Source organism: Doryrhamphus excisus, linkage group LG7 (genome assembly GCF_037039965.1).
Source record: "Doryrhamphus excisus strain RoL-2023G ecotype Guam linkage group LG7, RoL_Dexc_Guam_v1.1, whole genome shotgun sequence".
Classification (NCBI taxonomy): domain Eukaryota; kingdom Metazoa; phylum Chordata; class Actinopteri; order Syngnathiformes; family Syngnathidae; genus Doryrhamphus; species Doryrhamphus excisus.
In genome coordinates, this window is record NC_136363.1 from 12,407,710 (window position 1) to 12,419,793 (window position 12,084).

The following is a 12,084-nucleotide window of genomic DNA, read 5'->3' on the forward strand; positions in this document are numbered from 1 at the left end:
TGATGACACAGATTCATTTATTTACACGCTGTAGTAAAATGACGAGTCTTCACTGGACGGCTGCACTGAGCCCGCTGCATCAACAGGGGGAGACATTGGCCTGAATAGCGACCGGTTGATTGGCTGGGAGCCAGAAGGCGGGACTTCCTGTTTGGAGCCGCGCCTCAACAAACTTAAGTCACTCACACACTCGCACTTTAGACATTCTGAGGACACACTGTGGACACTCTGTGCTTGGAGAAACTTCTAAACTGCCGCTTCCTGTGTCAGGTGACTTCTTTCTCCTTTCTTCTTCACGGAACGTGTCGACGTAATGAGGGATACTTCTTATTTTAACGATGTTTTAGTGACATCTCTTCGTTTGGCAGACATCGGATCAGCGCCGTCACTCTACGTAGTTTGTGAGTGTAAAAGTTGCCTTTCTGTGGCGGTACAAGAAAGTGTACTAGTGCACCGAACGTCAAGTTAATCAATTGAAGTAAGGCGGAACTAATGACCGTTTTTGGGTTAGGGGGCGGAGCTGCCGTGGAGTGACATCATGAAGGAGTCGCTCTCCAATGCATCTTTTCAGTTGCTGTCATGTAGCATGCTACATTCATGAACTTCCCTTAGCTTTGCTACATGCTAGCATGTTTCAAAAGGTCACAGGTCATAGGGTAACCATGACCACTGACGTGGTTGCCGTGGTGACTTGTTCCCAGACACAGGAAGTGAGTCAGCAACATGTATGCTTCATCTTTAACCCCTCTGTTTGTTGTGGCGCAGTCCGGTGGATTTAACCTTCAGTCTTCACACACGCACTACTTTCAGTCCATCAAACGAAACATTTGCGAACCTGTCAGTCAATCATCAGCTGAGACAGTGGCTTCTGTGTCATCTTGCGACCCCCGTCACCCCCTACCGCTTCCTGTTTTGTGCAACATGTGACTGACTGTCTGTGCGTCAGAAGACAAGACATGCCGCACGCACACATGCACTGGTTGATCACATGATGCAGACATGGATCACATCCCTGCGGCGTTCCCGCCTGACATTCCTGTCTTCAAGCATGAAGCTGCTTGTTCTTCACATTCCTGCTTTATCTTCCGCAACCGAGACGTGCTGTGGGAAGGTCACCTTCGTGGTGGTCTGAGATAGAGGTCAAAGGGTCCTCTGCTAGTGTGACAAGACGTGTGTGTCCCGTAAATTAACGTGTGTTCAAACTGATCTCCATTTTGTTCTTTTTGTCGTTTCAGGTCAAAGTGGAGGCTGCGAACTTTGAGCCGGTATTTTTAACGCTGACTTTTTGGGCTGAATGCCTCAGGAGCACACACACGCACAGACGGCAGTTGTTTCCCCGGCCTGCAGGGCGGCAGCTGAGAGGCCGGGTGTCGGCATGAGCGATTTTTGGCACAAGATGGGATGCTGCGTGGTCGCCAAACCACCACCGGTGAGGCGCACACACACACAGCTTAGTCTGAACAAACAACCGCTAATGCTAATGATTGATACTCAGTGGGAGTGAAGTCCTTAAAGAGGAAGTTTGTATTTTTAGTCCTCTTTGCTCCATTGTGGTGCTACAACAATACACACACACACACACACACATATACAGATGCCAGCAGTGACTTCACTCTCAGGGAAGTTGAACTGAGCTTCTTTTGTCGGGCAGGGCGGGAAAAGGAGAACTTTTCTAGGACTTTCCACACATCCATGACGCCTGCAGACATGTTGGATTGTTGACTTTAGTGTTTGACGGCTGGTTGCTGATAACGAGACTGATAATGAGTTCAAACTGTGAAAGGAAAAGTGCGCTTTAAAAAAGAATTCTGCCCGTTATTGACGTCAACACACGTCTTTCTCTTGTCTGTGCATATTTAAAGATATAAAAACAGCGGAAAAAAGGCAGCTAATTAATGCACCTGATGGGACGGCCAATCCCGCCAACGAAGCACGCTATTAAAACACCTCCAACAAGGTCTTATAGTTTTATATCCATGCCATGAGCATGTAGTAACAGGAACATTCATAATAACTTATGAACTTCATTTTTAAGTATTCATTTTTAACCTCCTTGGCACTTTTTGGATTTATTTCAGAAGTCTTTATAGGCGCAATAGATGCATTAAATCACATGCATTTATCTTCAGAGGCACAGAAAAGAGAGATGTGTGTTCATGTCTCGCATAAGGATTGTGGATGATGGGCAAAATTCCCAGCAAAAAAACAAAACACACTTTTCTTCGTTGTTGTTGTTGCTCAGCACTCTTATTTTGAAATGTCAGCTCTTCCTGTGCTTGGGTGCTGTGCATGACTCCTTGAACTATCAACATTCATTCATTCATTCATTCATTTTCTACCGCTTTTTCCTCACGAGGGTCGCGGGGGGTGCTAGAGCCTATCCCAGCTGTCTTCGGGCGAGAGGCGGGGTACACCCTGGACTGGTCGACATCCAATCACAGGGCACATATAGACAAACAACCATTCACACTCACATTCATACCTATGGACAATTTGGAGTGGCCAATTAACCTAGCATGTTTTTGGAATGTGGGAGGAAACCGGAGTACCCGGAGAAAACCCACGCATGCACGGGGAGAACATGCAAACTCCACACAGAGATGCCCGAGGGTGGGAACTATTAACAATCTAAATAAAAATAACAATAAATGGGTGTAGAAGCCGTACAGTCTTGCTTTTACTTTGAAGCCATTTTGCACTGAACAGGAAGTCACCGTGTCCACGGTGTTGTTGAGAAATAATGAGGAAGTTCACCATATACAGAACAATTCTTGCAGATATTTGATATCAAGAGAAGCCGTCCACCATATATCTCCATATTGACGTCAGCCGCTACTTATTAATAAAAATAGTAACACAGTGGACCGGGACTTGATGAATTCTTTGACAAGAAACACAAGCCACAAATGGCCCTCACGTCATACTTTGCACATCCCTGATTTAGGACAGTGAGCGCAATTAGTGGCACAAACTCAAATGTTACATCACATGTCAACACATGTCTCATCAGGAGGAAGCTGATGTTGATGTCATTGCCATGGCAACCACTAACTTACACAGTTATCATTTTAGTGCACTCTCTAATCAGCACCAATAAAAACGTATATTTCTGTGTGGTATAGCTGTTAAAACGTTAAGGTTGTTTACGTAGAAGAAGACATCCAGAGAGTCAAATGAGGTCCAGATGGAGGCGAGGTCTCGTTCAGCCCACACGTGCCGACGTGTGGCCGTCGCCATGCCGACGTCTGAGGTGACGACTGTCGGTTGTGTTTGGAATGTTGTGTCCTGTAAAAAAACAAAAAAACCCACATGTTTCTATTCTGTCCCGAACTTACATGAGAAGAACACTTGTGGAATGATCCACAGTGTTGTCAGGTGTCCAACTGAGGTCACACATGTGAAGGTGGAATAACGCAGTGGAACATAAGCCTCTTAAATCATTCCTGAACGCTCCCTTTGCAGAGCCAAGATGGCTTCTGGATGGGCCGGATTCCCCACTCTCGGATTAGAAGACTTTGGGAACAAAATGGGGTTTTAATGAGGTCTTTGCTGGATGCCGGCCAGAACTCTGAGTTTTCCTGAACACATCACAGAGCAGCCTCCTCTCTGTCGACCAATTTCAAATGTAAAACATATTTACTGTCAAATGACCTCATAGTAGTCTTGTTTGAGGTACACAGTCAAGTAAAAAGGTACAATAAGGTAAAATGAAAACAATGCAAAACTAGCATAATTAAACCCACAATAAAGAAAAAGTACCTGGTGGACGAGTGGTTAGCACGCAGGCCTCACAGCTCGGAGACCCAAGTTCAATTCCATCTCTGTGTAGAGTTTGCATGTTCTCCCACCGCATGCGTGGGTTTTCTCCGGGTACTCCGGTTTCCTCCCACATTCCAAAAACATGCTAGGTTAATTGGGGACTCCAAATTGTCCATCGGTGTGAATGTGAGTGTGAATGGTTGTTTGTCTATATGTGCCCTGTGATTGGCTGGCCACCAGTCCAGGGTGTACCCACCTCTCGCCCGAAAACAGCTAGATAGGGATAGGCTCCAGCACCCTCCTCGACCCTCGTGAGGATAAGCGGTAGAAAATGAATGAATACTCACCTGGCAAAATAAATCTAAAGTAAAACAACAACAAACCAAAAGCAATCACCTGGCAGGAGTGAACAACAACGAATACCTAAAATAATTAAACTACTATAAAGTAAAACTACAACTAAATCAAATACTCACCTTGTATAATAAAACTTCAATACAGCTAAATTACACATCTACTCCAATGAAACTACAGTAAGGTACAACTCCTCAGCTGGCACAATCAGTATTCAGTAAAGTAAAGTACATTTTTTCACCTGGCTTAATGAAACTATAATGTGACAAAATAAAACTACTTACTGAGCACAATCAGTCTACAACTAAAGTAAAATTACAACAAAATTAAACTACTATATTTAAAAACACACGTGGCATAATGAAACTAAAATAAAGAAAAACTAAAATAAACCAAAACTACTCTCCGAGCATGACAAGTCCGCAGTAAAGTAAAACTGCTTACCTGGCATAATAAAACTAAAATAAAGTAAAACTACAACTAAATAAAACCACTAGCCTGATGCAATAAAACTTTCATTCATTCATTCATTTTCTACCGCTTTTCCTCAAGAGGGTCGCGGGGGGGGCTGGAGCCTATCCCAGCTGTCTTCGGGCGTGAGGCGGGGTACACCCTGGACTGGTCGCCAGCCAATCACAGGGCACATAGACAAACAACCATTCACACTCACATTTATACCTATGGACAATTTGGAGCGGCCAATTAACCTAGCATGTTTTTGGAATGTGGGAGGAAACCGGAGTACCCGGAGAAAACCCACGCATGCACGGGGAGAACATGCAAACTCCACACAGAAATTGCAGAGGGTGGAATTGAACCCTGGTCTCCTAGCTGTGAGGTCTGCACGCTAAGCACTAGACCACCGTGCCGCCCCGCAATAAAACTTCAATTAAGTAAAACTACTCACCAAGAATAACAAATGTACAATAAAGTAAAACTACTCCCCTGGCGTAATGAAATGACAACTGTGTGTGTGTGATATAATCTCTTGATTGCATCAGTGGTCATTATCATCATTTTGTAGATGAGCAACACTCTTGACGATGTGAACATGTGGAAACTCATCAGCACTCCTTCAGGTTGTTTGAGACTTGTTGATGCAGGACTCACTCACTGTGTGTGTGTGTGTGTGTGTGTGTTTAGAAGAAGAGGCGAAGGAAGATTGATCGCAGTATGATCGGAGAGCCGACTAACTTCATCCACCTGACACACATCGGCTCTGGAGAGATGGCAGACGGTCTGCAGCCTGTAAGAAGACGTCACTGACTGACTGACTGGCACACTTTTAGTCCCTTTCTCACTGTGTGTGTTTGTGTGTGTGTGCGTGTGTGCGCGTGCTTTCAGTCAGGCTCAGTTCAGGAGCAGATGAGGTCCAAATGTCCAAACATGAACGGCAGGAACAGTTTCCTATAGCCGGTAAGCCTTCATTTTTTTATGTGGCCAGTAGGGGGTACTATTTAGTTAGACAGTTTATTGGTTGATTATTTATCGACAGGACTGACGCACCACCTCCCTCTCCTCCGCCAACGGATCTTTGGTCCCGGCGCGACGTGTTGCATTCGGGGCAACCGCAGGGGCCGCCATCCCGGCCCGTGAGACGAGACAAGCAGGACTTGACGCCCCACCCACCGTGTTGCGCTCTACCTTCTGCTTGCACGCCACGACCTGTCCGAAATGTGAACGCTTTCACCACTAGAGGGCAGAGGAGGCGGACTGGAGCGCGACGTCACTGGATTCCACTTACCCAGCATGCCTTTCTTCCACTGAGTGACACTCGTCGACAACTATGACTGGAAACGCTCATTCCTTTCCTCCTCGTGCTAGCATGCGTCCCGTTAGCCATGTGGCCTGGCAGCTTGGCGTCTCCTCATTTCATGTTTTTAACCATCAGCACTTTTTAAACTATTTTTTTAATCTGACAATTCAGCTTTGGAGAAACTTTATTGATCATGTCATTTGGGCTCAAACAAATGTGTGTGAGCTTTGACCTCTACAGAGACTGTGACCTTCGCAGAAGTAGACTTCATATTTGCTTATATAACGCCGTCCACAAACACGCACACACATGTTAGCTCCGCCCATCAGTTACGTAACAAGCTCATGAATAAATGTTCCCTCTAACTATGTACTTTTATTTTGAAAGGCAAACACGTGTGTTCTTCAAATGTGACTCTAAACATGGAATGTGTGTGTGTGTGTGTGTGTGAGAGAGATTACGTCATGTTTTCTGACTAACATCTGGACTCAATGCAGAGCGGCTGTACTCTGAGATGTGAGAGTCGTGTAAAATTTGTATAAAGTAGGGACAGAAGATGGGGTCAGAGGGCAAGTGTAACCTTCTCTGAAGCCATGAAAACCTGAATGTGTGTGTGTGTTGCCATGGTGAGACAGAGGAAGGCAATAACATTAGATGATGTGGTTATGAAATGACCATGTTGAGTACAAGCTAATGTGCCTACAGCTGAAGAATTACTTAACAATAAAACTACAATGACGTGAAACTACTCACCTGGCCTTATGAAAACTATGATTAAAGTAAACCTATTCACCTGGTATAATTAGATTACAACAAAGTAAAACTACTTAGCTGACATAATTAAGCTTGTGTACAGTACAACTACAGAAAAAATACAATACAAAAAACTACTCACCTGGCCTATGAAAACTATGATTAAAGTAAAACTATCCACCTGGCTTAATTAAATTACAATAAAGTAAAACTACTTAGCTGACATAATGAAACTATAGTAAAGTACAACTACTCACCTGGCAGAAAAAATACAATACAAAAAAACTACTCACCGGGCATAATGTAATTACAATAAAGCAAAATTTCAAATGGCATAATAAAACTACAATAAAGTAAAACCTCACCAGGCATAATAAAACTGCAATAAAGTAAAATTATTCACCTGGCATAATAAAACTACAATAAAGTAAAACTATTCACCTGGCATAATAAAACTACAATAGAGTAAAACTACTCACCTGGCATAATAAAACTACAATAGAGTAAAACTACTCACCTGGCATAATAAAACTACAATAAAGTAAAACCTCACCAGGCATAATAAAACTACAATAAAGTAAAACTATTCACCTGGCATAATAAAACTACAATTAAGTAAAACTATTCACCTGGCATAATAAAACTACAGTAAAGTAAAATTACTCACTTGGCATGAAACAACAGCAAAATAAAGCTACTCACGTAGAATAATGAAACTACAATGACATAAAAGTAGTCACCTAACATAAGGAAACGTGAAAATAAATAACTACCTTTTAAAGACAAAACAAACGTGTCAAACAAACATGTTTGCTGAAATGAACATTCTCTTTGGTTTCATGCGCTTGTAACGATGCTAACTGCTCGTGGTGTCGCGTAGCAGCAAGCTTATGAAGAAGAAAAGACGGTTTGTGTTCTGTGTTCCTGTTTATGGACTTTCCTCAGCAGACCTCACTTCCTTCCTGCCTGGCTCTTTCCTGCCCAGCCTCTGGAATCACACACACACACACACACATACTAGTGTTTTCCTGTGCTATGAATGGCTGCAGTGTTTCCTGCCTCATAATAAACATGATGGAGGTGTTGGCAGCTCACACACTTAACTCCCTTAAAGGGAGAAATTGCCTCTAAAACAGTGTGTATCATCCTCTCCATCTTGGCAGTTCCTATCTTTGCACTTCCACCACGCTTTACTGCTGCAACACTTTTATTTGCAACAGTTTTATAACACAAAACATCTCTTCATGAAGGCGTTATCGGGAAAAACACAGCCGCCATCTTGCCTGGACTGGAAAATCTCTCTCAGGTGGACAAGCTGCGGTCGTACCTGCAGGGAGACATCTTCATCATCAACATCATCTTCCTCCTCCTCACAGTGACATCACTCACAGTCTGACGCAGTCTGGAATCTGTACATGCTCAGTAGGGAGCAAGGAGGCCAGCTCCTGCAGGCTGCTGACGAAGCGAAGCTTCCTGCTGAACTTTGAACTGAGGACGAGTATGAGGAAGTCAAAGATTGTCACCATCCCCTTCGTTGACGAAGAGGAGCACACCTGATGAAGGGTTTGATGATAGTGATGAGCGCTTTGATGGACCAAGTCGGATGAACCACGTACATTCCTTTCAGGTTCTTCCTCAACCTGCACACACACACACACACACACACACACACAGTTAAAAGAAGTCAGGGAAGGTGACTTCCTCGGTTGCTTTGATGACCCCTGCTGGACACACACTGGCATGACACAAGGAAACACGGAATAGGGAGCTTGTGTGTGTGTAACTGTGTGTGTAAGACCTCCAAGCGATGGTGTGGTAGCATTCCTTCAGCCAGCCGATCCCTGGAAGTTTGTCCTTCTGTCCTCCAGCACAAAGATAAACTATCACGTAGTTCTCTGACACCATCAGCTCCAACGTTCCCACCAGGTACCTACAAAACACACACACACTGGCATCATGCATGCATGCGTGTGTGTGTGATTGTGTGTGTGACTTACCTGAAGAGGTTGTCCATCACGTACTGGTAATTTTCCAGACTGTTCTCCGGCAGGTAACAGGAGGAAAACACAATGATGTCATTCATCCCGTCTCCATAGTAACCTGAGGTGTCAACAAATGTCAAAGGTCACTTTAGGCCACCCCCTTTGCGTCCTATGCCTCACGACAGCGATGCACATCCATTGCGCATTTGCCGAGAATGCGGCCACCTTACAGGAATTGAGATATGTCTGTCGTACCTCCGTGTGAGAGAACCCTGAGGAAGGGCTCCAGGACACTCATGTTGACGTGGCTCTCCTGGGGGGGCTCACCCGTAGAAAAAGAGCGCCACCTGGTGCCCTGGCTGTCCACCACGTCCTCACGCTCCAGCACCCCTAGTCCGCCCTGCTCAGAGTCTAGCAAAGACCCGGTCCGAGAGGATAGCGCCACGCCGCCACCCTCTGGAGACACATACGGATGATGTCATCCTTGGTGAGGTCACACCTGACATTCAGACCCGTCGTCACCTTCTACATCCAAGTAGTCGACAGGGAAGCGGAGGGACTCGCTGTCTGACGGCGTTTCCATAGCGTCCAGGTCAAAGTCCAGCCCGGCATCGTCTTGGTCCCCGGTGGACGGCGAGAGGAACGCAGAGTGGAAGTCGCCCGACTCGCTGCGTCCTGACAAAGGCCGAGAAGGCGTGTCAGTGGACAACGAGACAAGACATGCTGACCTTCATCATGAGGTCGCCACCTAAGGACACACTGAGGGGCGGAGCTGCGAGGACTTTCTTCTTCTTCATGCCGCAAGGTGTCGCGAGTGGCAGCGTGCTGGGACGCTCTGAGGACAGGAAGTGAGAGTCAGACAGTTGACAGACAAAGCAAAGATGAGTCAAATATGCCATTGGGGTTTGCCTGCTGCCGCTTTGGACGACTTCTCCTCCTCCACCCCTCCACCTCCTCCTCCTTCATGACGACCACGATGATGATGATGACAACAGAGAGGAAGAAGCGGCGACATGTTGACATCTCACTGATTCTTCGTCACACTGTCTTCTCACCTGTGTCCTCTTCCTCCTTGTCTTCTTCTCGCTCCTCTTCCTCTTCACAACGGCAATCAATCATGAGACCCGACCTCACCCTGACCTCTCATCTGTGTGCTTCTCACCTGCAGAGTCAATGTCCCTCGTTGATGTGGCGACGCAGCACCCTCGCGATGAAGAGTCTTCCTCACATTCTGATGGATGGTCACATCATTAGGTACACACAAACTCTCCATGTTTTCCATCATCAGTCACCTTTGAACTCTGTCACGCAGGTGTAATCCAACTACAATCATGTCAAAATACTAAAAATAATGAAGCTACAGTTCAGTAAAACTAAAATAAAGCAAAAACTACTCACCTAACATAATCATACTACAATAAAGTAAAACTACAAGACAGTATATCAACAATAAAATAACACATCTTACCTAACAGAATAAAAATTACAAGACAGTAACGCTACTCTCCTGGTGTAATGAAGCTATAATATGAAGTAAAACTACTCACCTGACATAATGAAGCCACAATAAAGTAAAAATACAATACAATTTGCAATAATGAAACTACAGTAAAGTAAAACTAGATCACTACACTGCTGGTAAAGTAAAACTACCTAAAAAGGGGAAACTACTCACCCAATACAATTAACCCACAATGACGTTAAACTACAAAAAGTAAAACTACTAACCTAAAATATTGAAACCATAATATAGTAAAACTACAACAGAGTAAAACAATTTACATGGCATAATTAAACTAGGCACCTAATAGAATAAACATAGAATAAATTTAACCACTCACCTGGCGTCATGAAACTACAATAAAATAAATGTACAATAAAGTCAAACTAAACTACTTGCCTAAAAAGTAAATCAAAACTATATTAAGTAAAACTACTCACATAACTACTCACCTAATATAATTAACCCACAACAAAGTAAAACTACAAAAAAGTAAAACTACAAAACTAGTCACATGAAATAATGAAACCATTACAAAGTAAAACTACAATAAAGTATTTTACCTGGCTTAATAAAACTACAATAAAGTAAAACTACTCATCCGACATAATGACTCTATAATGAAATAAAACTGTTGACCTGATATAATGTAACAACAATAAAGTAAAATTACTCACCTAACACAGTGAAAGCAAAATAAAGTAAAAGTACCCACCTGTCATACACGACGTGTCAGGGGGACAGGAAGGCGGTTGCAGAGCGACACTGTCACCTAGTGATGTTTTATAGGACTGCTTGGTTAGTGTATGTAATGTCGTCTAAGGTTATCATCACATTCCTTTATCAATTCTGCATTACAAAAAAACACACACAAAAGCCAAAGAAAAAGCTTTGTTTGACTTTTTGCTGGCCAAACTGTGTGCCATCAAATGGAAGTAAGCATTTGTTAAATGGTCGTGTCAATCAAAAGTCATTGCTCTGTACTGTCTGCTGAGTGTGTTGTTGTGGTACCTGCTGCAGTACTTGATGTTGCAGTGACGGCTGACATGTTGGCTCGACTACACACACACACACACACACACACACACACGCACACACACACACAGTTAGTGTTGTTGCAAAAGACATAGTGTACACATGTACACTATGTGCATAATAAAAGAATGAGTCGTGTTGAGAAAGTGAACGTTTGTGCCTTTTTAAGAGTTTGTTCCAGACAACAATTTTGTGTGACTTAAAGACAAACATTCACACAAACTTTCCCAATTTAAGTAGAATCAAAAAACACTCACGGCAGCTCGGTGCTGGTCACCTCTCGCACAGGAAACTGGCTCACCTGATGACATCATCACAGTGTGGGTGGACTCTGACGCCTCACCTGTAGGAGGGAGGAGGGGAGGGAGGGACTGGCTGTTACCATGGCAACAGGACCAACACAAATGGGTGTGTATGTATGCATGTGTGTGGCAGTTGAACATGCTGGACAAGAGCAAACAAGTCAAAGTCATCCAGAGGAGGAACAAAATGAAAAAAGGGAAGTCAGGTGACGACAGGAAGCCAACGGCGGCTGATTCAGAGGTCAACATAATCAGAGGCGCAGCAGATCAGGTTTCGGCCTGTTCGTCTAATCGGAAGGCTTCTGGTTTCCAGGGGGCGTGTGTTTAAGCTCAGCAGCTTGACGATAAGTCAAGTCAGAGGTTTTCAAGCATGCTAACAAACTAGCATTCAGATGCTGCTAGCTGCTTAAAAGCCACAGTGAACATCTATTTAAAGGTGGACTGATAAATCCAAATATTGATACCAAGGTTGATACAGTAGCAGCACCAGCAGCAATAGTACTTTTTCCTTTTGTTGCTTATTTTCATGCTTATTGTGTACTATTGATTTTATTTTCTGTAAACAATAATAATAAATACAACGGAAAAGAGGAAATACTTGTATTATTTTGTTGATATTGTTATGCAGTCTGGTATTGTGTA

General features: G+C 43.9%; 2 protein-coding genes across 3 annotated transcripts; one reads left to right on the forward strand and one right to left on the reverse strand.

The window, feature by feature from the left end:
* Positions 1-119: 119 nt before the first annotated feature.
* Positions 120-6,632, forward strand: cdc42se1 (CDC42 small effector 1). Of its 2 annotated transcripts, none has more exons than XM_058046989.2 (5): positions 120-270; positions 1,236-1,429; positions 5,257-5,361; positions 5,458-5,529; positions 5,609-6,631. In XM_058046989.2, the coding sequence occupies exons 2-4, from the start codon at positions 1,295-1,297 to the stop codon at positions 5,524-5,526; spliced, it is 309 nt and encodes a 102-aa protein (XP_057902972.1). In that variant the 5' UTR covers positions 120-270; positions 1,236-1,294; the 3' UTR covers positions 5,527-5,529; positions 5,609-6,631. The 2 variants fall into 2 exon arrangements, with proteins under 2 accessions (XP_057902972.1, XP_057902973.1); XM_058046990.2 differs by lacking the exon at positions 120-270 and adding an exon at positions 280-401 and having other exon boundaries at positions 5,609-6,632.
* Positions 6,633-7,833: 1,201 nt separating this feature from the next.
* On the reverse strand, positions 7,834-12,006 carry LOC131102104 (BCL2/adenovirus E1B 19 kDa protein-interacting protein 2-like). The gene is made up of 14 exons (XM_078792124.1): positions 11,398-12,006; positions 11,117-11,163; positions 10,821-10,877; positions 9,767-9,835; positions 9,660-9,701; positions 9,514-9,564; positions 9,353-9,439; positions 9,127-9,279; positions 8,860-9,060; positions 8,620-8,722; positions 8,421-8,552; positions 8,176-8,262; positions 8,012-8,110; positions 7,834-7,949 (listed from the first exon to the last, which is right to left on the reverse strand). The coding sequence occupies exons 2-14, from the start codon at positions 11,151-11,153 to the stop codon at positions 7,925-7,927; spliced, it is 1,143 nt and encodes a 380-aa protein (XP_078648250.1). The 5' UTR covers positions 11,154-11,163; positions 11,398-12,006; the 3' UTR covers positions 7,834-7,924.
* Positions 12,007-12,084: the final 78 nt, after the last annotated feature.

Coding starts and splice junctions, on each gene's coding strand:
- cdc42se1 (XM_058046989.2), top strand. CDS start 1,295: ATGCCTCAGGAGCACACACACGCACAGACGGCAGTTGTTTCCCCGGCC. Junction 1,430..5,256: donor TGGTCGCCAAACCACCACCG/GTGAGGCGCACA, acceptor GTGTGTGTTTAG/AAGAAGAGGCGAAGGAAGAT. Junction 5,362..5,457: donor TGGCAGACGGTCTGCAGCCT/GTAAGAAGACGT, acceptor GCGTGCTTTCAG/TCAGGCTCAGTTCAGGAGCA.
- LOC131102104 (XM_078792124.1), bottom strand. CDS start 11,153: ATGTCAGCCGTCACTGCAACATCAAGTACTGCAGCAG. Junction 9,836..10,820: donor TGACACGTCGTGTATGACAG/GTGGGTACTTTT, acceptor ACCATCCATCAG/AATGTGAGGAAGACTCTTCA. Junction 8,111..8,175: donor ATCATCAAACCCTTCATCAG/GTGTGCTCCTCT, acceptor ACTCGTCCTCAG/TTCAAAGTTCAGCAGGAAGC.